A 25,303-nucleotide genomic window follows, 5' to 3' on the forward strand; every position below is an offset into this window, starting at 1 on the left:
GGGAATGTGTCTCTGGATGCGGAGATGGATTTAAGAGTTACAAACCACCCGGAGTAGCTTATAACCATAAAATACAATATTTAATGCATATGGATAGTCCAGCATCTGAGATAACATGTTGACTGTTTATTACCTTGTGCAGGCATCAAAATGTCAAATCAGCTCCAATTAATTGGTGTACACCAAAGCATGCATTCTGTTTGTCTTTGAACATTAATCTCCTTATCACTCATTTACTGAATGTTTCATATCCTATTTAGTTTTCAACTAATCACTGTCGGGGTAAAGCAGAATTTACAGCGTCCAAAAAAAAAAAAAAAAAAGCGCCCATTCTTTAATCCAAGCACATTAAATGCAACATTGTTTAAACGGCTTACCGATGCAATTAGCTTCTTTCAAAACGAGCTAATCATCATTAAAATTTCACCTTATGCAACGCTAACCTTAAACTTACTTCTCCGGTAGAGATGAGGTGTTGGACCATGCAAAATGCATTATTCTGATTCATACAAAAAGTTGCGGCTGAGTCGGAGTTTGCAAGCGATTCGCCAAGCGTCAAGCCAGTGCGCATTGCAAGTTCGTTTGATATGCTAATTTTCTAAATTCTGTCAAATCGCTCTATTGGCTTAATACTGAGGCTTTTAGCACTTTGAGGCTTGGTAAAATGTTTCACAAGGACTTGAATTTGGGGGGGGGGGGGGGGAACATGCTTAACATTTAACGAATGCATTCTGGACAAGTATTGCGCATCTCTGTTCCCCTGGAGAAAGAGGAGAGTGATTCAGGGATAATGGTATAAAGCAATTTTATTAAACTTATCATTTTTATTAAGATTTTCAAACAAATGGGAAGGGGTACAGAAAAAAAGGGAGGGAGGAAGTGGGGAGGGAGCAACCATTTGTAACGGAATTCTTACAATCGACAACAATCACATTACATATCATACAAAGTTTTGAATTTTATAACATTTTATCAGCGACATATCCTACACTAATCACTCCCAGATCCTGTAACCTATTGGGGCCTTACCCTATCCAACATCCCAGGGGTCCCAGACTCTATCAAACTTCCTTGTGGTGTGATTCAAAAATGAGGTGAGTCCATTAATTGTACATTGTTAACCCTTCTAATGACCTCTCTTCTGGAGGGCGGCAGTGTCTTTTTCCACGCCGCCGTTAATATATGCATAATTAATTTAGCTGAGTAATGATGTACAGGTGCGCCGACGAGTATTCTAAAACTTGCCTGAAACTTGCTTTGGAAAATATGGGGCTATCACCAACAAGACCCAGGTACATGCCAGGTACATGCCGGGTACATGCCGGGTACATGCCGGGTACATGCTGGGTACATGCTGCAACATTTCAGTGACATTTCTGCAGAGACTAATGGCCCGTCGGATTAACACAGCAGGAGTCCCAGTCAAACTGAATGGGACTGCCAGGGACCCCCGCTGTTAATCCGATGGGCAATTAGTCTGTCTGCAGAAATGTCACTGAAATGTTGCAGCATGTACCCAGCATGTACCCACCATGTACCCAGGATGTACCCAGCATGTACCCAGCATGTACCCGGCATGTACCCAGCATGTACCCGGCATGTACCCGGCATGTACCCAGCATGTACCCAGCATGTACCTGGGTCTTGTTGGTGATTGCCCCAGGTTTGTTTTAGAATACTCGTCGGCAGTACAGTACATATTCCAGAGGCTTAGACAAATGATTAAAACTGGGTCTAGTGGAAGCTTGATTCCCATCACATCTTCTATTAATTTCAAAACTGCCCTCCAGTATGCCTGCATGACTGGGCAAAACCACCATATATGTGCTAAATACCCTATCCGCATCCCCTCCAACATCTATCGGTCGCTTCCGGAAACATTTGCTTTAACCTTTTTGGTGTAATACAAGCGTAACAACATGGTGTAAATATTCTCTTTTGTCACTGTACATATATGTAGCCCTGTGTGGTTTGGACTATAGTTCTGCCCTCCTCCTGGCAGTAATCCCTGTGTAAGGGCAGGTTTGCCAGGATTTATCATGGGTTTTTCCCCACCTCAAGCAGTGCACTGAGGCAGAGAAGGCAGGTCACCTGACTCTGTGTCCAATCAAGAGACACAGGGGCGGTGCCTGTTGAAACTACTTAGGGCATTGCACTTCCTATTTAGTGTCAGTTGAATGAGTAGAGCTGTTGGAGTTAGAGTCAGAGTTCAAGAGTGTGGATCATATACCTCCTACCCTGCTTAGGGGGTAGGGGAAGAGTTAGACCCACTCTGGGTGGCCATAGGCCCGGAGTGGAGTCAGGGATATCCTGCTGGGAGACAACTTGCTGTGTGCACGGTATGCTGTACTGATTGAGAAGATAGGAATAAAGCGATTGCACTTTTATACAAGCTCCTGCCTGAGAGTGGAGTTTATCAGGAGAAGGGGGAGACAAATTCTTCTGTAGGCACTCCACCCCGTATTGCTGGGGGCTGCAGGAGATGGAGGCGCTGCACCAGGGAAGACAACGGAGGCACAACCCCAGAAACCTGTCCTGTCTTCCCCCATGTCATCGCGGGAGACTCGGGGCCCCTTGTTGCCAGCAGGTACGCACCACACACAGACATATAGCCTGAGCGTTAGGTCCACTATCTGAGATTGAGTGGGGGAAACAGGGTTACATATAGAAGTTTTGCCTGCATTATCCTATATATCTTCACAGTCCTCCCTTGTAAAGGGGATAGATTGTTGCGCACTGGAGTCAGGAAGCTGACAGTGGAGCACGAGTGTCAGTAGGAGCTGCGAGACAAATAGGGGAGCGTGTGTAGGTGCAGGGAGCAAGTGGCCCGTGCACTATGCCAGAGACCCCTTAGGCTCCAGTCATTGATAGTTTGTTGCTGTTACAGGGACATGCCCTAGATAGGGAACAGATCCCCTTAGCAGGCCAGTATAGTCAGGGACCCAGCTGTGTACAACGTGGCCTGGCAAGTGAGATCTGGGACCAGACCTGTCTCACTACAGATAAAGGGACTATCTGTATGGTGAGATCATTCTGTTGGAGGACGCCATCGCGGAGACTTCGGCACTGGACACAGACGGGTCCTCTTCTGTTTTTCTGCTTCACCCGGGTGCAAGAGCCGCGGGCAGGTACAGTCATCAAGTGCACCAACTTTAACCCCAGTCACACCCATGGGGTATTGTGGGACTCTTGGGTTCTCTGTGTGAGATACACAGTATTGGGCACAAGGTGGGGATGCGGCCCTGCGAGGTCTGAAAGGATAGTTGTATTATTAGTGATCCATATAGAGTGTTATGTGATATGTTACATATAGTTATGATATGTTACAGTAAAGCCCTTTCTATTTTTACTATGTGTATGTGTTCATTGTAATAGTGTCCTGTGAGGGGCTCCTTCCACTCTGCTGGGATATCTCACAGGTGGAGGCGCTGCTCCATATAGTAAGTGGTAAGAGTAATTCACCCCAGGCTCCCAGCGGCGGAGGCTTAGGCTCCTGCGAGCCAACAGGTAAAGGGCAGCACCAGTAGCTATTTGCAGCCACCCCCCCTGATCTCATTTAGGGGTGGGGGAAACAGGGCTACATATTATATATATATATATACACACATACAGTATATTGTGGACCCTGGTAGCAGAGGAAAGCAGCTACTGGCACATAATTTGCAGGTATGTATCTTCAGAAGCAGGGGGTCCGCGGAGCTGAAATCAACAGGTTTCAGCTACGGAGACCCCCTGCTTCAACACTAAAAAGGAAATTAACAAAATCGATTTGTTGCGAGTGGGGAAACAGTTCGCAGAGTTTTTAAGGGCTAAAAGGTTATCAGTAATCACACATTTCCACCATCAATTCACAGGTGATTCGCCAATCAGACACAATTCACAGGTGATTCGCCAATCATTTTTCTCCTCTCTTCGCCAGCAAACGGTAAAACTCATACAGTATTTCAGTCTGTGGTCGGAAGATCGCACCATTATCCGAAATGCATGATAGATTTTGATTAGAGATCAGGGAATTTTTTTATTTTTTTGCGGATTTGGAATCCGCTGCAGATCGGCCAAGTTACTTTTTGGTCTGCGGATTTCCGCGAATCAGTCTCAAAAAGGGAGCCAATCCGTGGATTACGCAATCCGCGGGTGGATTTTAACAATCCAATTCACGGATTCAGCCACCCGTGGAATCCACAGATTCAACGATCCCTGGAATCCACAGATTGGATTCTTAAAATTCACCTGTGAATTCTATCCAGTTTCAGTTTTATTGCACGGATTGAAACGGGAACTATCCGTGGTTGGATTTTACACCGCAAAACGTTTTTTGACAGTCACCCATCTCTAATTGTGACTTAGCTCTCACTGATTTGCAGCTTTTCATTGTTTGCAAACTCGTAAGCTTTGCACACGTCTAGAGCTGACATTGAGATCTCATCCAAGATTCACCTGTCTCGCAGGCAGTGACACTGTGCTACTTCTTCAGCCCTTAGGGTAACAGCTTCCTATCATATTGAATAGAGGTCTAAGGTCCGTATTCAATACAATGGGCTTGGACCACGCGTGAAGCCATCTTCTCCTGGCTTAGGAAGATTATAGCTCCATTGATTTGAGGAGAGGGGTGTTGAGCATGCAGTGAGCAGACAAAGGTGAACTAAAACTACGAAGTAAGTCCGACTTTACAATGTATACAAACATTGCCTGGGCCACTTAAAAATGAACAACATTTAACCCATTGAACTTTATTGCCCTAGATTTGCTCCTAAGTGAGACGGCACCTTTAGGGCATGCTTTCTTTCACGTCTATCATCTAAAGCAATGATTCTCAACAGGGGGTCCGAAAATCCCTTGGGGCTCGCCCAAAAAATATCTGGAGAAGTACAGTATCTTGCTTGTTATGTCCAGTCCCTCTCTCTTCGTCTACCTCCAAAAGCTCTATTTGAGGGTCTTGAGTTATTGAGGCTCTCCTGAAAGTTTGGCAAAGCGTAAAAATGTTTGTCAAATGTTTTGAGAAGAAAAAATGTCAATTTTGCAAGATTTGGGAACATGGGTGAACTTCTCGCATAGCTGTAGCTTTGAGCAACACCTTTAAAAAATAATAATAATTCCAAATCACTCACTCATCCAGGTGGAATAAATTTGCAACAAAAAACCTTGCTAGAGTCCAAAAAAGAAATATAAGCTAACATAGTAACACAACATACCATGATGCTACTGTATATAGGATTCCATGACAAAGATTAAACAGTAAAGGGTTAATTTATTTGTGTCTTTAGGCTACAAAACAAGTGTAAAAACAGTGCACAACATCTGCCGTCACAATTATCTAAGGGGAAAGTGCCATAGATTTCAATAGGATATGAGGTTTTTCTGTTGCAGTGTTGTCCCAGTTTCACAGCAGCGAGGCCTACATAAATATACCGACATATCTCTTATCTCACAGTCACAGGAATCCGGACCTCAAACATACTTATTACATTTCTCAGTAAAGATATTCCTTTGCTGCAGCTGCTAACAATGAGATTAACAGATAAGCAATAATCACATTGATTGTGAGTTTCTCTTCTCTCAATGTGTGTGATACTCATTCATTGAACTACGTTATGAGAATCAAAAGATACACATTTGCAAGCGCTAACCATGGGAAGAGCAGGGCTCGTAGGTTTTAAATAAATAAGGCTTATTTATTGATTTCCCCAAATAAAATTCTAAATTAAAAACACATGGTCCCAATCACTTTTGACTCTGCTGGCAGAATACTGGATATCACACTTTGCAGTTTAAGGATTATGTTAGTGGAATACAACACCCCAGAAATAAGACTACTCCACTCAACCAGTGAATGTGCTTTATCTTACCAAGTGTTGTTGGTCCTGGGGACCTGAAGCGGGCAAATGCAGGGTCATTCCACCAAAGGAGAATTAGAGAAGAGGCTGGTAACCACTGGTTGATGAGCCTGATTTTTGTCTGTGGGGAAATTAGCATTGCTCATAGGAAGAGTTGTTGGATGTCTTCAGCTTGACATAAACAAACTGGAGGGGGTTGGAAAGAAGGACAAAATACATGGCATGTGGTCTGCATTACATCTCCTCTAGGAAAGACTATAGGACCTCAAATGTACGCAAGGAAAGAGGGACAAAGAGAAGGAAGGATGAGGAGGGAGAGCGAGAGAAGAGGAAAGGTTTTGATAGCAACTTTAAATACAGATGCAGCAACGAGTATCCACACACTTGCCTGGGAAAATCTGGGGCAATCTCCCAGTAATGCTGCAACATTCCAGTGACATTTCTGCAGAGACTAATGGCCCATCGGATTAACACAGCAGGGGTCCCTGGCAGTCTCATTCAGTTTGAATGGGACTACCAGGGACCCCTGCTGTGTTAATCCGATGGGCCATTGGTCGGGTCTGCAGAAATGTCACAGAAATGTTGCAGCATTACTGGGAGTTTGCCCCAGATTTTCCCAGGCAAGTGTTTGGATACTCGTGGCTGCATCAGTACATGTTGATTATTTGCTAGAAATAAAACTTGGGAGACTTGACAGCCAGTGAAAATTAGTGGACCAGGTTATTATCCATCAAATAAATGTTACGTTTCTACAGTAGTATGTCGTTTGCATGGACGAGGCAAAATAAATGGAAACAAAGACGTATTATTATTGTCTGTTGACGTATTCAGGTTGAAGTTAGTTTCAATGGTAGTGGCAGTTTTGCATTAATAACATTGTTATCAATATGTTTTGAATGCTGTTACTTCATTGTGTGGGCGGTTTGATTTCTTTTTTCCTTATTACGTGTGGTAATAAAAAGACGTGACTGCCTCTACATGACTCCTCTCCAGTAGCTGGAATTTGCCTAATTGCATAAAAAGTAGATTATAATCTAAATTCTATAAACTAATTCTGTAAAGTGCTGTGTATGTGCCAGGGGCTATATGAATATAAATACACACGCAACCCCTAATGTATTTCATTAGGGCTTTTCAGCAATAACAAAAGTTGGTGTTATATCGAATTGAAAGAGCATATAACACTCCTTAAAAGTCCCTCTATGAGATTAAAACCATGTTCACCTAGATTGCAGAAGACTAGAGATCCGGTAATCACATGGTGAAAGAAGGATAATATGTATTGGATCAACTGTTTTTTTTTTTTAATATGTCTGTATTATAGGCAATGAACTACTGCATCAGTAGTGATACTAATACCGAACAACCCGGCTTTTGACCCCACCTATCTGCTCCTATTGGCTCTAACATGTCCTTCTGGTTCACTTTGGTTTCACTTGATAAGGACCACTTAGGTCGAAACGTTGTGTTTAGCTTAATAAATTCATTGGTTATACTTCAAATCCGTGTGCCCTGCCTTCCTTCAGTCATTACATGTATTGGATTGGATGCAGCCTATCGTTCAAAGACGGGAGCACCGGTAACTGTATCTTTTACTTTTAATTCTGTTTTTGGTGTGGAGCACTTACCCCTATTCGTATTGGATTCACTTAACAAGAGAGGAGTTTCCTGTTGCCAGTTCAACAAGTCTTCCGGTCGATTCAGCACAGTTTGTCCTGCTATTTTGGTATGCCTGAAAAGAGTCTCACTTTTCCTTGCTTCGCAGATAATTAGGTACCTCTTCTTTCTCTTCTGCATAACACTTCTAGTGTCAGGCACGAGAGCTACTCTCTCTGCTCTTGCCATTGAATATTGCTTATTTGCACTAGGTGTGCTCACCCACCAGCTTCCTTCCAAACATTGTTCTCATAGGGAAGGAACAGATGAAGAATGTCTGTGTAGTGTATCCGCTAACATACACATCTTCTTCATACCATAGTATTATAATCATACATGCTTATTAGATATTCTGCACAATTATTATACCAAGGTAAAGAAGCATGGTAAGAATCTGTCTTCTGGCATAGGGAATGGAAAAGCATGTACTATCCTAGAAATGAGCAATGGCAAGGATGACATTGACCGGACCTCAAAGAAGCCACCAGCATGCCCAGCCTAATGATGTCCTGTGGCCATCCCAGGGCACACTGATGTATAACGCTTCATGGGCACTAGAAAGTGTGTACAACGGTCGCTGCAGTCTTAAGATGAATTCTGCTACCTCTGCAGTTATAGTAATGTTATAGCAGAGTTAACATGTACTCCAACAATATATCATGATATAAAATCCTGTGACTTGGGTAAAATCCGTACATACCCTTCCAACCCAATAAAGTAATGTCAGTGCAATGAAGCAACACAACTCATTCTCAGTATAGATGTACAGTAGATGCAATAGTTGCACCATCGCCTCCTAGAAACTATATATCTAAGAAGGAGTTAGAGCGCCAGTAGCTCAAACAGTATATATATTGATGATCTGTGGGATGTTGCATGAAGCCAATCTAAGAATCTGATTCTACAAAGGATTGTCATCAACTTCACAGCAAGGGACATACCAGCTACTAAAAATCTCTGCACTGCTTGAGGGCTCTGCAATGCAAACTAAAAAGGGGCTAAGTGCTTTAACAATTGCTTTCAGGCATATCTGCAGGAGATCAATTCACTTCAGGTTTGTGCAGTAGCACAATGGTGATGCAGAAGCTTCTATGCTGGTGTTTCATTGACACATAAGCCAGGGGATTCACTTAACTCAGATAGAGGTTATCCCAACACGATCCAGAGTTAAATGCTATTGACTGGGCATAAAGGAAAAATATATCACTAAGAGATGGAGAGTATTGTTTTATGGTCTGATATCCATACAGAAGCGTGAAGGTGATGATAGTGAAGCACATGGCATACAACCACTTTTCTGCAATGTCATATACTGTATATTCTGAAAATGGTCTCTCCCATTGGCTCTTACACAATACTGGTATATTGTGCTGCGTGAAAATAGGTTCTAAAGAGCACTGCTCTACTATTTACAAGTATTAACATCTACCATGTCTCTATGTATACGTGCAAGAAATCCATATGTGCCCAGCCTACACCTAAACAAGGGAATAACACAGTACGGTAGTTTACATATATAAATCCAGGCGACAATCCTAGTCCTACAGTATATGGTGTGTTGGTTAATTTGTACCATAGATTGCTGGGGTATACTATACTGTATGTGGGAAACTTAGCACCAAAGGATTTTTGGTGATATTACCTCAAACGGTACTCCAAATGAACTAGATCACTTAAAATGAGTTAGATTTACTGTAGAAGCCATTTAAAGTGAGTTGTACTCCCAATGCATAAGACTGCTTCCATTGGGAAGGCATCATCCAACTGAGTGCGTGTGACCACTTCCAACGCGTTTGGCTTTCTCCCAATGACTGCTTTAGGTTAGCCAGGCTTCCTACAAATGAGTGGACTATCTTCCGGTAGGTGAGATGCACTCTTAATAAATGCTGATATTAGACAACATCTCGGTTTCTTATTCTCACTCTCAACGAAACAACAAAAATGAAAACCCGGAGATGCCGCATTCTTTATGCAAAGCTATTCAGTGTGACCACCGTTTGTCGTCACTTACAGTACATTAAATCATTTGACTTTGTTATAAAATACAATTGCAACTTGATGCTCGATATGTCTTTCAGATGAGGGGCCGTCCGCGCTTTTTCACCAACTTACTTTCTCTTCTTACTTTGTGGCTGTTTCATTAAATGATGCTACACCTGCATGTAAACGGTCATTATCGCATTTTCATTAATACAGCCCTTCCTCCCCTCAAATCCTGGTGTGTCCTGATACCTGTCCATATTCTCCATCAAAGATTCAGCAAATGGGACCATCTGTGTTTGAGAAGTCAGTGTTTGTGACTTCTGCCCAGATTATCATGTACAGTAACATACGAATGACTTAGTTTAGACCATGTGAAAATGAGGTATCGCATTTTTCCATCTGTTCCATTTCCCAGATGATGAGACTTGAGGAAAGACGGAGGAAAAAAAGTGATTTTAATTGGACAATTAATGTCAGTGCTTAATACAGTAGCTGCATGTTGTTGGAGAGTAAAGCATCCCACACAGACTCTATTCTTTGCTGGCATTCCTTGTAAGAGATGTTTAAATGACTTACAGTATCTGCGCCATTCTGTATAACGCTCAGCGTATGATATTATCTTGGTCTATTAGACAACCAGGAACAGAACTTTAAATGTGCAATCCCACTCAAAATTAACGTTGCACTAAAACATCAGGCTCTACTTATCCAAGTCTCCTGGCTGCAAACCATGGCAAAATTGAAGACAATTAATGCATTAAAGATAACATTTTTTCCCTATCGCAGTTTATAATACCAGTTCTGCAGCGGCGAAACTTTTATAAATACACCTCCTCCCCCCCCCCAAGAAAATGCAAATAAATCTCCAAATCAACAAAACGAAAAATAGAAGCCTTCATTTTTTAATATATAGTTTGTGTAGAAGTAATTTTCTAGCAAACAATTGTGTATCCTTGACCCAGTGAAAACAGTTGAAGTTTGCTGTGGGTGAAAACAAGAAACCTTTTCTCAGAACAAGTTCTTGTTCTGATGTGAGGATGAGGCCTGAAAGATTAATGACTCTTAGGTCACACATGGGAGTTGGGATTTCCATTATTATCTCTTTTTTGAGGACCTCTTCCCCTTGTTGTTCCCAATCCCCCATGCTTCCTTGTCTCTTAGGCCCTCTCTTCCTCCCCCCCCCCTCCTCATCTGCCTCTTGATGAAGTGGGTAAACCGTACCCTCCTGATCCTAAAAAAGAAGTGGAGGATAAAGTAGGGGTGAGTCCTAGATCTGACTGACTCCCTTTGGCTTTATCGCCCTCGCCCTCAATCTTGGATTGCTCCACCAACTCAGTTGAGGAGCCGTCATACCGTCTGGTCTGTGGTGCTTTAGGAAGGTTAAACTGAATGATTCTACCGTCTCTAAAGTCCCTCGAATCACGAGCACATTTTTTGTTTGAGGTCCTTCAACTCTTTGATAAATGTCTCAATGTTTTCCTTTAACTTAAGTTCATATGAGTCAAAGTTCTCATGTGTTCCATTCGGATAAGTCTAACAGATGGGTTTCTAACTCTAGATTTACTGTTGCCATTTTCTCTTTCTCAAAGCCAATGAGAAGTTGCATTAATTTTGTAGAACAATCTAACAGAGTACTCTCCCAGGCTTTTATACATTGGGTGTCAGTAATCTGGTGGGATGGTGCCATGTTCAATCTCAGCCCCTTTGGCACTAGATGCTGTTTAATATAATTCTCTAAGCTTGAGATTTCCCACCAGATTTTGGCTTGGGACATATACATTGCTGTTGGCTGATTGGTTCCAGTGTTTGACCTATCACACAAAAGCATGGGGCTGAATAATTTCAGCCGTTACATTATCATAGCCCCGCCCCCTTAGCATGGTGATTGGAGGGCGCTATACCGAGCCCCCTCCCTTACGCATACCTCAACAGTATCCCTTGAAGAAGCGCCTATGCGAAACGCCCGTCGGGATTGCTGCTTAAAACTCCCATGGGTACCAGGGTGCTTTCATAAGCACTCAGCTGATTGAGCCTCCCTATTTTGGCTTTTTATTTGTAGGCACAGCAGAGTAAATACACACTTGGGCATGCACCAGATGACACCAGTATTGCACTTATCTCACTATTAAAAGCACACTGAGTGTTCTGTCACAATATCCATTTAAGGTGCATTTGGAGCTGCAAGATTGTTTTCAGCAGCATATTCTCAATACACTAAGTATATACCTGCAGTGATCTACATAGGCTACGCTCTCACACTTTGAATATGAGTATACTGTTATATAGTTGTAATTGTAGCGTGGTCGTGGGAGGGGGAGTTCGCCTGGGGATTTCCCTTCCTCCTAGTAGGCTCAGCTCCTATTTTTGCCAGGCATCCGGCCTGGTTACCACCATATTTTGGGGTTAGTAACTTTTTGCAATATATTTTGCTTCTATTATCTGAAGCTTATGCTTCCATTGTTTGAAGTTTACGTTCCCACTAGGGAGATGTTTAATACCCTATGTTTTAAATTTGTACAGACGAGCCAACGATTATTCTAAAACTTGCCTTAAACTAGCCAGGTACATGCTGGGTACATGCTGGGTATATGCTGGTTACATTTCAGTGACATTTCTGGGGAGGCTAATGGCCCATCAGATTAACATAGCAGGGGTTCCTGGCAGTCCCATTCAGTTTGAATGGGACTGCCAGGGACCCCCGCTGTTAATCCGATGGGCCATTAGTCTGTCTGCAGAAATGTCACTGAAATGTTGCAGCATGTACCCAGCATGTACCTGGGTCTTTTTGGAGATTTGCCCCAGGTTTGTTTTAGAATAATCGTCGGCACTACAGTGCTAAATAAAAGTGGTTTTAATATTTTCCATATCATATTGATTGTTCTAAAGCTCTAATTCAGCCTATAATTGCTATAAAGCATTATTTATTATCTAATAGTGATGAGTGCTGTTATGTAGGGGACTTTTTACAGGGCCATTGGCCCAGTCTGGGTTATTGGTCTACCAGTTTTTCTAGTTGTTGCATAAATCTCCAAATCTACTGAGTTGTGGGCCATTCTGTTTTAAAGAATTATTGCGGTGTATTTCCTCTCCCATAATCCTCTGCTTGTATCATACATGCAGTTTGTTGGCTTTCTTCCCAAGATAGGGCAATTACTTTGTCAGACTATAGCGAAAGCTTCATCTGATTTCACCTTCCATTTTGTTATATCCCCGACAGCAGGGATCTTAAATGATGCTTTTCTGCCGCTTAGAAAGTTGAAAGGAAGTGTAGGTTGGGGGCTGCAAGCAAAGTGAATAAAATATTAATATTTCTCATGCATACCAACGTTCAATGTTATTTTAGTAGAATAGCAAATGAATATCAAGTGTGTTCCATGCCAAGAGTGCTCGACTCCAGTCCTCAAGCCCCCCTGCTTCAGCACAGGTGGCTCAATCAGTACTTGCTTCAGTTTCCCGTTTTTATCTCGGCGCAGCAGTGCCTTTGTTCTACCCACCTCTTCACCTGCTTCAGCGCAGGTGGCTCAATCAAAGGATCAGTCTTGGACTGAGCCTCAGATTGAGCTACCTGTGCTGAAACTGGGATATCCTGAAAACCTGACCTGTTGGGGGGGACGAGAGGACCTGAGTTGGGCCCCCTGGTTCCATGTGGCACTCAGCCTGGCTATAGATAATATTAAGCAATCAAACAATAATAGAATACTGGACGCACCATCGTAGAAACTATTTTATCTTGCACACGTGTTTATTTGGCCGACGTTGGTGTCCTTGCACAGTGACAGAGCACTTTTATAGCCACGTTTAAATCCACGCTGATATTTTTCTTTCTTTTACATTTTTCCTGAACTGGGGGAATTAAGCTGAAGCTGATCCATGGTCCCACAAGACTGGCACAATAAAATGACAAGTATATGTCTATCTGGGGGGGCCCGGTTGTCAGGGGCACCTCCTGGTTCAGGTAAAAAAAACAAATCTATTTGTGGGGAACCTCATCTTTAAGGGACCAAATCATTGACCAAAATAAACGTTTATGGAAGATGTTGATCACTCTACAATCATTGATGGGTTCCTGCCATCCATCACATATGATCACTTATAACTAAAAAACAACCCATTCTTCCAGTTATTTAACATTTGAATTTCAAAAGTATTCATCTTTAAGTTAAAAACATGATCTTCTAATAGGTTCTCTCGTTCTCTCTCGTTCTCTCGTTCTCTCTCATTCTCTCTCTCTTTCGTTCTCTCTCTCTCTCAAATCTCTCTCTCGCTCTCGTTCTCTTTCTCTCTCTTGTTCTCTCTCTCTCTCTCTCTCTCTCTCGTTCTCACTCTATCTCTCTCGTTCTCTCTCTATCTCTCTTGTTCTCTCTCTCGTTCTCTCTCTCGTTCTCTCTCTCGTTCTCTATCTCTCTCGTTCTCTCTCTCTCTCTCGTTCTCTCTCTCTCATTCTCTCTCTCTCATTCTCTCTCTCGTTCTCTCTCCCTCGTTCTCTCTCTCTCTCTCTCTCTCGTTCTCTCTCCCTCTCTCTCGTTCTCTCTCTCTCGTACTCTCTGTTGTTCTTTGTCTCTCTTTCGTTCTCTCTCTCTCTCTTTCGTTCCCTCTCTTTCTCTTTTGTTCCCTCTCTCTCTTTTTCGTTCCCTCTCTCGTTCTCTCGTTCTCGTTCTCTCGTTCTCTCGTTCTCTCTCTCTCGTTCTCTCTCTCGTTCTGAACTCCTAGAAATCTTACAACGTTACTGTAAATACTTCCAGGACATATTTTTTTTTAATAAGAAAAGTACCAAACCCAAGCCATAAAGAATGTGAAGCCTACATTTGCTAAACTATATCATGTTTTAGTTAAAAAATGATGCTTGCTGAAAAACATTAAAATCTGTGCTGTGGAATTGCTAGTATGTTTGGAACCACAGGGGTTAATATGTATCAAACTAGGGAAGATACAAACTCGTGTAATTGCCTTTATCGAGCACTGTCAGAATATCAGCCTATTAAGAGAAGCAAATATTAAATAATATAATGCAACAGAATACCATTTAGGCTACGATAATACCAAGTCCGGTCATCCGTAGCCGGCCGATTGACCACACTTACTTTTGTCACTTTATAACCCACCATACCTTGTATAAAGTGCGGTTGAAACATATCCCAGCTTCAACTGGCAAAGCCAGAATAACAAGCCTCACACTGATGAGACCCAAAATGTCAAAACAGCTGTCTGTGAGCAGGGTTACTGGCTCTACATCTTAACCCAGGCTGTACTGAAAAGCTGTGTAATGCGACAGACATACGCTTATAAGGGTCCATGTTAAAATGGATTTAAGCAAAAAGGTGACACTGTGTGCTCATTTGCTGGTCATTTCCCAGAATCCCTTGCTGCAGTGGAAGCACCGTAGGAGATAATGGTGAAAAGAAGGGTGGCAGACCTGTCTGAGACATGTGAATGTGCTCACAAGTGATATTTTCATTTGCTGTATACTATACGGTGGAAGGTTTTTGTCACTTTTCTTTTACCCACCATAACATATTTAAGTTGTGGTTGAAATACAAGGGTATGTTCAATGTAGGTGCATGCTGGACACATCATCAGGATCAACACTGGCCACTCACATCGTAAACAAATGGGATAACTAGTCCAATAATTACAATGCATAGAATGCAATACAATGCTCGAGTGTACAGTGTATGAGCAACTTTATTACCAAGAAGAAGAAAAATGCGGCTTATTTATTAAACTGATCTTGGCGTGATCAGAAAGGATCTTATATTAACTTCAAATTGCCTTTCCATGCAATAGTTTCCCCGATCAGCACTGTCCGAGTTTAATTAGCAAGTGTCCACGCACATTATAAGTAAGTTTCATCCTGCCCAGTAAGTGGCCTGATCTGACTCCGCTTTCTCATCCTGACCATGATGCATTTTGTGTTTGGACCCTTCGCAAAGCTCGTCAATAGTGGAATTCCGAGCCACATCAAGGACTATGAGCCAGGTCACAGAGCTTTCTGGGTGTGGGTAGAGACTGCTTTTATCCTGGTAGTGCTTGGGAATTCCATTGTTTTTTTTTTCATCGTGAATAATACTGTGGCTCCAAAGGGTAAATAAGAACATTTGCCATTGGGAGGGTTTCAAATAGGACTTGACTGTTGAGCATACCTGCAGCAAATTTGGATCAAGAATCTGACAGCTGGGAAAATATTTATTTATTTATAAAATATTTTACCAGGAAGTAATACAATGAGAGTTACCTCTCGTTTTCAAGTATGTCCTGGGCACAGAGTTAAGACAAATAATACATGGTTACAAGTACAGTTACATAAATGAACAGGGTACACATTATATACAAGACATTGCATGCACAGTTAAAGAAAAGATATATTATGGGCGTATGAAACAGTTACAGACCAGATCAAAATGTGAGACAGCCTTAGATTTGAAAGAACTTAAACTGTTGGTGGATGTGAGAGTCTCTGGTAGGTTGTTCCAGTTTTGGGGGCACAGTAAGAGAAGGAGGAGCGGCCGGATACTTTGTTGAGCCTTGGGACCATGAACAGTCTTTTGGAGTCTGATCTCAGGTGATAAGTGCTGCATGTGGTAGGGGTGAGGAGCTTGTTCAGATAGCTGGGTAGCTTGCCCATGAAGAATTTAAAGGCAAGACAGGAAAGGTGAAATATGCAACTTAACAGATATGAAAAGATTTCCATTAAATATCTTTACATTAGAAAATCACTGCGAAGCATTCTCATGTCATTAATCATACAATCATTGCAGAAGTCATTGGTCAAAGACGCTGGAGTGTAATATGAGAGAGGATTTCTTTGCTGGGATAGTAGTGGATGCACGAGTCGGTCTCCCAGGAGAGATGGGGGCAGATGTTAAAATAAAGGAATTCTTAAAGGTATGGAATGGATAGGATCTACGTTTATCTGATGATACATTCCTAATACATTCAGATGAATGTTAAATGTATATTTCAGTTTCTTTATTATAAGGGCACTGACCGTGTATGCAGCACTGTACGTAGGTTTGTCGGCACAGAGTGCCTGCTAAGAAGAGCTTACAATCTAATTTTGGTGTTTGGGGAAGGGGTACAGTTAACATACTACACTATACAGTGTTTGGCTATGATTATACAGGAGCTGCTGGGCAGCAGCGCGATGCAATGACGTCACCGCTGCGATCCGGGAAAGCGGCAAGTTGAACTGCAGGCAGGAGGCAACCGGAGGAGACACGGAGGCGTGGCAGAGGCGTGGCCGTGAGTGGTTCGCCCTAATTGGCTGAACCGCTCACATGACGCGGCCGTCGCCTGCCAAGAATAAATTCCTCTGTCTCCTCTCCGGTCTGCCGCCCGGCCGTTTGGCGCTGCGCGTCCGTCGCGATAGATATGTTTGGTTACATTGGATCTATGCGCTTTGTTTTTCAGCCGTGCTGCTTCGCGTCACGTGACACCGCCGGGTGATTTTAGGAATCATCGCGGCCTTACCGCGCATCTCCATCCAGCCCCACAAACATCTCTGTGCAGAAGACGTTAATTAAAGTGGCTCTAAGACACAGGCCTTTGCACAGCCCGCCATGTGTATTTTGTGTGTATACTGCCTTTTCATTGACTGCAATAACCATTGTTAAAGACCCTACCCAAAGGCAATGGCTCTCTGTTGGTGTTTATAAAGGGTAAAGTTGTATAGTAGAGGGTAAGGGGTGTAGTGGGTAAGGTTGTGTAGTAGAGGGTAAGGGGTGTAGTGGGTAAGGTTGTGTAGTAGAGGGTAAGGGGTGTAGTGGGTAAGGTTGTGTAGTAGAGGGTAAGGGGTGTAGTGGGTAAGGTTGTGTAGTAGAGGGTAAGGGGTGTAGTGTGTAAGGTTGTGAAGTGGGAAAGGTTGTGTAGTAGAGGGTAAGGGGTGTAGTGGGTAAGGTTGTGTAGTAGAGGGTAAGGGGTGTAGTGGGTAAGGTTTTGTAGTAGAGGGTAAGGGGTGTAGTGGGTAAGGTTGTGTAGTAGAGGGTAAGGGGTGTAGTGGGTAAGGTTTTGTAGTAGAGGGTAAGGGGTGTAGTGGATAAGGTTGTGTAGTAGAGGGTAAGGGGTGTAGTGGGTAAGGTTGTGTAGTAGAGGGTAAGGGGTGTAGTGGGTAAGGTTGTGTAGTAGAGGGTAAGGGGTGTAGTGGGTAAGGTTGTGTAGTAGAGGGTAAGGGGTAGTGGGTAAGGTTGTGTAGTAGAGGGTAAGGGGTGTAGTAGTGGGTAAGGTTGTGTAGTAGTGGGTAAGGGGTGTAGTGGGTAAGGTTGAGCAGGTTTTAGAGTATGTACAGTAGGTTTGAACGCTGCAGTTATAATATACAGAAGGTTGTCATTATATTTATTGTAAATAGTTAAATCCAGAGGTAATTTTTTTTTTGCAACAAATATTTTGGTTATTTCCCTGGAATGTCTCTGAGCAGGAAATACTGGTGTAAACCTTTCAGTGCATGGCTTTTAGGTACTGTATATATAAACCATAAACTTGTTACATCCACGCCTGGAGAACAGATCCAAGTGTTCCTGAAAACTGCGTTATATTAACCATCAGCTTGCAAACAAATGTATCATTGACAAACAGGGGTCTAGGTATCTATGCATATTTCCCAGCAAACAAAAAACCCCAAAGGGAACCATTTCCTCTTAGCTGCAATACATTGTAATACTTTGCCCCCGTGTGCATCAGATAGAATCAATAAGAGGTATAAAGTAGGAGTTAAAAGTGGTTCACATATAAACTCATGTTCTGCATCACATGCTGTCCTGCTCCAACATTTTGAACTCACGTTAAAAACTTTGGAAGGTCGAAAAAAATTCCCTGGCAAATGCTCTGCGTCAAATGTAACAAACTTGGCAAAAACGCCCCGTGTACGACAAAGCACCGAATACAATAAAAGGGGATGCGTCAAATTCTGCGTCTCTATCAGAGTTTTTTTTTCCCCCTTCCCTTTCTGGTCTGTGGGTGTTGTGATTCTGCATAAGAATCTGTAACCCATGTAAAGAGGCTCATTAGCAAGTATTTGCAGCACATCTGAGTCAGAGGCTTGCTGAAAATGTGAAAGGAACATGCCCTGTTGCCTAATCTCAGTTGTTTTACGGTTGATACAGAGACCCCCACAGTGCTGCAGAACTCACATGCTGACCCAGCTTAGCCATTAAAAAACTTTCATCGGGTCAACCCATGTCTTTGGAGTTTTATCTGCCTATTGAATGGTCTTTAATTATTCATAGGCTCTCTCTGACTGATGCGGGAAGGGAACGGGGAAAGTGGTTTGTAATTGTCTCCTCTTTCCCAGGTTATAAAATGCCACGGTTGGGCACTTTTACTACAGACATACACAAGACAAAAAACAATCACGAACATCCATAGCAGCTCTGCGAGCTTCGTGTGGTACACAGAGTGCAGAGGACGTGCGCTGCGCTGGAGAATGTAAGGCAGGATTCAGACAGCAAGGTTCCCCTGTAAGTTAGCTGAACTGATTTTTCCAAGCACCTGTTTCTCTCCCATTCTTGCCTGTTCTGCAACACATTATCCCACGCTTTATTTTTTTTATGTCAACTTGTCTTTTTAGTCAAAGATTTCCCCACCACGAAGGCCAGCACATCGGCACAGGAATCCGTGGCTCCATTCAAGAAGCACTTGTTTGGGAAGAAATATACACAACTCACACTCACTGTCTTTTTTTTATTTTTTTTTACATACAACATGAACGTTATGTAATTGGTGGGTGGCTGCCAGATGACAAAAGTGAATTCTGCCAAAGATTTTAGGACGGGAGTATCACTGCCTGGCACAGCACTTAAAGGGCTGACTTGTTTGTGACACCCACCACTACAAGATATCTGCAATAATGTGCAGCATAGATATGCCCATGCAGACAACACCACATGCTTAGTGACACTGATAACCTAAAGTAGCCCCAATGACCATCCTTGCCAAGAGAGCATTGCTTCAGTGCGGTAGAAGCCAGCAACACTTTGCTGGCATTAAAGGTGTGAACAATAATGCTGTCCAGCTGCACTGTTAATTATGCAGAGATGTGTGTTCAGACTGCTTGTCAGGTTGTGGGTGATCTCAATGTTCTATAACCCGCATCGATACCAGCAGAGAGGGCTTGTTTGTAGTATGGGGTCGGACAGTATTCGGGAGTGGGATGATATGATAAGTGCAGACCTTTTGGGTTTCTATTTTTAGCAAAGATTTGGACACTTGGTAACCGGTGACCATACTCAGTTCTGCTTTATAGTACAGTGTGTGCATTTCCCATCATGGTCTTTAACATCAAATGCTCCCTTAAGTAATCTCTTAAGGCTGTCAATGACTCTCATTCTCCCCACATAAGATTCGGCACCTCTATGCCGTGTTCCTCACTTGTCCCACAAGTGGCTGTCACCGTTGTCTCCCTGGTAGATATTACATTAACCTAACCACCTCCAGCCCATTTATAGTATGTCCCAAGCAGAACAATGTACATAACTTGCCACAGCTGGAAGAAAGTAGCACTTACATGTCAGATGTTGCAGGCTGGTACTGCTGGCTCCGGCAAAGGATGGAGTGTCCACAAGCCTGGCCCATCACTCCTCATCCTCTCCCCAGTCCGACCAGGAGACGGAAGTTGAGGCGTCTCCACACAGAGGTCCCAAATGCAGAGGGCAATGGGATGAAGGAGCTATCCCCCTGGATTCTGACACCTTCCTCTTCAGCTCTGAATGATAACAGAGCTGTCTTTCTCCCCCTGTGCTCTGAGAGGGTGTTTGAAGACTGGTGCTGTAACAGATCCTAATGCAGCTTGCTGAAGCATGCAGAGGAGGGAGTGAGAGAGAAACAGCATGTGTGGATGACAGAGTGTATGTGTATGTGTGTGTGTGCAAGAGAGACGAAACAGGAGAGAAAGCCTCTTGGGTTAACCTGCTAATCAATTCTGGGCCTGCAATCATCTAAGCTCTTTGTAGAGGGCTTTTAAGTTAGTAAAATTGGAGTAAACTGGATTTCCCTTCTTTATTCTGAGATTATAAATGCAGAGTTCTAATGGCTGTGTTGGTTTTGGGGAAAACTGGATTATTTTTAAACCTCTTCACTACCAGAGTGTTCGGCAATGTGAAAGTCCTTCTGACAGCATCTACTGTAAGAGAAGCAGGTTGTACATCAGGTGTGACAATTCATAGGTAAAAACTTTAGTCAGATGCTGATACTGAAAGTGTAAGGAGCATAATATAATTATATAATTATAATTAATATAATTATAAAATATAATTATATTATTTTCCCAATAGAAATCTATTGCCTCAAGTTTGGAAGTAAATTAAACACAAATATAGCACACTTCATTGCTCCCGCTGATAACACAACAGATCACGTTAGAACGCAGAATATCACAGCGTTTCCATACAACTCAATGGTGGGGATCACGCAGAATGTCACCGAATCTCTCTCCATAATGTGCCAGCGGGCGCAGTAAATGCTTGCTAGATCTGTAACAAGTATTGTTACCTCTGTGAGATTCCCTTTTCCTCATATTATTCTGTCCCTTCCTTTTCGTTATGCTGGTTGGGTTTTCTGGAAACACCTTAATTTATAGGATCAAGTGAGTGCGTTATATGGGTTCTTTCACTTTCTTTTTATTTAGGATCTCACGTTTACCTGCTGGCACTGCCACCTATAAGGTTCTCTCCTACGGTTATGGTATTGACCAAATACTAGCATGACCTCTGTTGCAGGAAGCTCCTTTTCTTATACCTTTTCCTTATTCAGTCTGCCCATTTTCCAACCTCCTCAGACCATGTGAAATCTTTGGCTTTCTTTAAGAGATGTGTGAATGAGACAAAAATCAATCCCCAGATTTTCTGCGTATTGTTTATCAAAAGTCGTGCATACAGATATCTGAAAGTGGATTTGGTTATAAGAAATGAGTCCAAATGAGCCTGATCCCACCATCGTTTCAAACCGCAAACAGATTCTATATTCGGGGGAGAGGGTGTGTGGGATTGGGCTGGTGGTTGGGTTAGTGTGTGGGAAGGGAGTGAGTGTGTGGGATTGGGCTGTGGCTTGGTTAGTGTGTGGGAAAGGAGAGAGTGTGTGGGATTGGGTTGGTGGTTGGGTTAGTGTGTGGGAAGGGAGTGAGTGTGTGGGATTGGGCTGTGGCTGGGTTAGTGTGTGGGAAGGGAGAGCGTGTGTGGGATTGGGCTGGTGGCTGGGTTAGTGTGTGGGAAGGGAGAGCGTGTGTGGGATTGGGCTGGTGGCTCGGTTAGGGTGTGGGAAGGGAGAGAGTGTGTGGGATTGGGTTGGTGGTTGGGTTAGTGTGTGGGAAGGGAGTGAGTGTGGGATTGGGCTGTGGCTGGGTTAGTGTGTGGGAAATGAGAGAGTGTGTGGGATTGGGCTGGTGGCTGGGTTAGTGTGTGGGAAGGGAGAGCGTGTGTGGGATTGGGCTGGTGGCTGGGTTAGGGTGTGGGAAGGGAGAGAGTGTGTGGGATTGGGTTGGTGGTTGGGTTAGTGTGTGGGAAGTTAGTGAGTGTGTAGGATTGGGCTGTGACTGGGTTAGTGTGTGGGAAGGGAGCGAGTGTGGGATTGGGCTGGTGGCTGGGTTAGTGTGTAGGAAAGGAGAGAGTGTGTGGGATTGGGCTGGTGGCTCGGTTAGTGTGTGGGAAGGGAGAGAGTGTGTGGGATTGGGCTGGTGGCTGGGTTAGTGTGTGGGAAGGGAGAGAGTGTGTGGGATTGGTCTGGTGGCTGGGTTAGTGTGTGGGAAAGGAGAGAGTGTGTGGCATTGGGCTGTGACTGGGTTAGTGTGTGGGAAGGGAGCGAGTGTTTGGGATTGGGCTGGTGGCTGGGTTAGTGTGTGGGAAGGGAGCGAGTGTTTGGGATTGGGCTGGTGGCTGGGTTAGTGTGTGGGATTGGGCTGGTGGCAGGGTTAGTGTGTGGGAAGGGAGAGAGTGTGTGGGATTGGGCTGGTGGCAGGGTTAGTGTGTGGGAAAGGAGAGAGTGTGTGGGATTGGGTTGGTGGCTGGGTTAGTGTGTGGGAAGAGAGAGAGTGTGTGTGATTGGGTTGGTCACTGGGTTAGTGTGCGGGAAGGGAGCGAGTGTGTGGGATTGGGCTGGTGGCTGGGTTAGTGTGTGGGAAGGGAGCGAGTGTGTGGGATTGGGCTTGTGCTGGGTTAGTGTGTGGGAAGGGAGAGAGTATGTGGGATTGGGCTGGTGGCTGGGTTAGTGTGTGGGAAGGGAGAGAGAGTGTGGGATTGGGCTGGTGGCTGGGTTAGTGTGTGGGAAGGGAGAGAGTGTGTGGGATTGAGCTGGTGGCTGGGTTAGTGTGTGGGAAGGGAGAGAGTGTGTGGGATTGGGTTGGTGGCTGGGTTAGTGTGTGGGAAGGGAGAGAGTGTGTGGGATTGGGCTGGTGGCTGGGTTAGTGTGTGGGAAAGGAGAGAGTGTGTGGGATTGGGTTGGTGGCTGGGTTAGTGTGTGGGAAGGGAGAGAGTGTGTGGCATTGGGCTGTGACTGGGTTAGTGTGTGGGAAGGGAGCGAGTGTTTGGGATTGGGCTGGTGGCTGGGTTAGTGTGTGGGATTGGGCTGGTGGCTGGGTTAGTGTGTGGGAAGGGAGAGAGTGTGTGGGATTGGGCTGGTGGCTGGGTTAGTGTTTGGGAAGGGAGAGAGTGTGTTGGATTGGGCTGGTGGCTGGGTTAGTGTGTGGGAAAGGAGAGAGTGTGTGGGATTGGGTTGGTGGCTGGGTTAGTGTGTGGGAAGGGAGAGAGTGTGTGGGATTGGTCTGGTGGCTGGGTTAGTGTGTGGGAAAGGAGAGAGTGTGTGGCATTGGGCTGTGACTGGGTTAGTGTGTGGGAAGGGAGCGAGTGTTTGGGATTGGGCTGGTGGCTGGGTTAGTGTGTGGGAAGGGAGCGAGTGTTTGGGATTGGGCTGGTGGCTGGGTTAGTGTGTGGGATTGGGCTGGTGGCAGGGTTAGTGTGTGGGAAGGGAGAGAGTGTGTGGGATTGGGCTGGTGGCAGGGTTAGTGTGTGGGAAGGGAGTGAGTGTGTGGGATTGGGCTGTGGCTGGGTTAGTGTGTGGGAAATGAGAGAGTGTGTGGGATTGGGCTGGTGGCTGGGTTAGTGTGTGGGAAGGGAGAGCGTGTGTGGGATTGGGCTGGTGGCTGGGTTAGGGTGTGGGAAGGGAGAGAGTGTGTGGGATTGGGTTGGTGGTTGGGTTAGTGTGTGGGAAGTTAGTGAGTGTTTAGGATTGGGCTGTGATTGGGTTAGTGTGTGGGAAGGGAGCGAGTGTGGGATTGGGCTGGTGGCTGGGTTAGTGTGTAGGAAAGGAGAGAGTGTGTGGGATTGGGCTGGTGGCTCGGTTAGTGTGTGGGAAGGGAGAGAGTGTGTGGGATTGGGCTGGTGGCTCGGTGAGTGTGTGGGAAGGGAGAGAGTGTGTGGGATTGGTCTGGTGGCTGGGTTAGTGTGTGGGAAAGGAGAGAGTGTGTGGCATTGGGCTGTGACTGGGTTAGTGTGTGGGAAGGGAGCGAGTGTTTGGGATTGGGCTGGTGGCTGGGTTAGTGTGTGGGAAGGGAGCGAGTGTTTGGGATTGGGCTGGTGGCTGGGTTAGTGTGTGGGATTGGGCTGGTGGCAGGGTTAGTGTGTGGGAAGGGAGAGAGTGTGTGGGATTGGGCTGGTGGCAGGGTTAGTGTGTGGGAAAGGAGAGAGTGTGTGGGATTGGGTTGGTGGCTGGGTTAGTGTGTGGGAAGAGAGAGAGTGTGTGTGATTGGGTTGGTCACTGGGTTAGTGTGCGGGAAGGGAGCGAGTGTGTGGGATTGGGCTGGTGGCTGGGTTAGTGTGTGGGAAGGGAGCGAGTGTGTGAGATTGGGCTTGTGCTGGGTTAGTGTGTGGGAAGGGAGAGAGTATGTGGGATTGGGCTGGTGGCTGGGTTAGTGTGTGGGAAGGGAGAGAGAGTGTGGGATTGGGCTGGTGGCTGGGTTAGTGTGTGGGAAGGGAGAGAGTGTGTGGGATTGAGCTGGTGGCTGGGTTAGTGTGTGGGAAGGGAGAGAGTGTGTGGGATTGGGTTGGTGGCTGGGTTAGTGTGTGGGAAGGGAGAGAGTGTGTGGGATTGGGCTGGTGGCTGGGTTAGTGTGTGGGAAAGGAGAGAGTGTGTGGGATTGGGTTGGTGGCTGGGTTAGTGTGTGGGAAGGGAGAGAGTGTGTGGCATTGGGCTGTGACTGGGTTAGTGTGTGGGAAGGGAGCGAGTGGTTGGGATTGGGCTGGTGGCTGGGTTAGTGTGTGGGATTGGGCTGGTGGCTGGTTTAGTGTGTGGGAAGGGAGAGAGTGTGTGGGATTGGGCTGGTGGCTGGGTTAGTGTTTGGGAAGGGAGAGAGTGTGTTGGATTGGGCTGGTGGCTGGGTTAGTGTGTGGGAAAGGAGAGAGTGTGTGGGATTGGGTTGGTGGCTGGGTTAGTGTGTGGGAAGAGAGAGAGAGTGTGTGTGATTGGGTTGGTCACTGGGTTAGTGTGCGGGAAGGGAGCTAGTGTGTGGGATTGGGCTTGTGGCTGGGTTAGTGTGTGGGAAGGGAGAGAGTATGTGGGATTGGGCTGGTGGCTGGGTTAGTGTGTGGGAAGGGAGAGGGTGTGTGGGATTGGGCTGGTGGCTGGGTTAGTGTGTGGGAAAGGAGAGAGTGTGTGGGATTGGGTTGGTGGGTGGGTTAGTGTGTGGGAAGGGAGAGAGTGTGTGGGATTGGGCTGTGGCTGGGTTAGTGTGTGGGAAGGGAGCGAGTGTTTGGGATTGGGCTGGTGGCTGGGTTAGTGTGTGGGACGGGAGCGAGTGTGTGGGATTTGGCTGGTGGCTGGGTTAGTGTGTGGGAAGGGAGAGAGTGTGGGATTGG

At 45.0% G+C, this 25,303-nt stretch overlaps 1 protein-coding gene across 1 annotated transcript in view; it reads right to left on the reverse strand.

The window, feature by feature from the left end:
- PDE2A (phosphodiesterase 2A) overlaps positions 1-20,242 on the reverse strand; it is an 818,679-nt gene extending 798,437 nt beyond the window's left edge. Inside the window, exon 1 of the mRNA XM_075593270.1 lies at positions 19,969-20,242. Within this exon, the coding sequence (XP_075449385.1) occupies positions 19,969-20,036 (68 nt within the window). The 5' untranslated portion in view covers positions 20,037-20,242. The remainder of the gene's footprint in view (positions 1-19,968) is intronic.
- Between the last annotated feature and the right edge of the window lie 5,061 nt (positions 20,243-25,303).

This window comes from Ascaphus truei, chromosome 3 (genome assembly GCF_040206685.1).
Source record: "Ascaphus truei isolate aAscTru1 chromosome 3, aAscTru1.hap1, whole genome shotgun sequence".
Taxonomy (NCBI): Eukaryota; Metazoa; Chordata; class Amphibia; order Anura; family Ascaphidae; genus Ascaphus; species Ascaphus truei.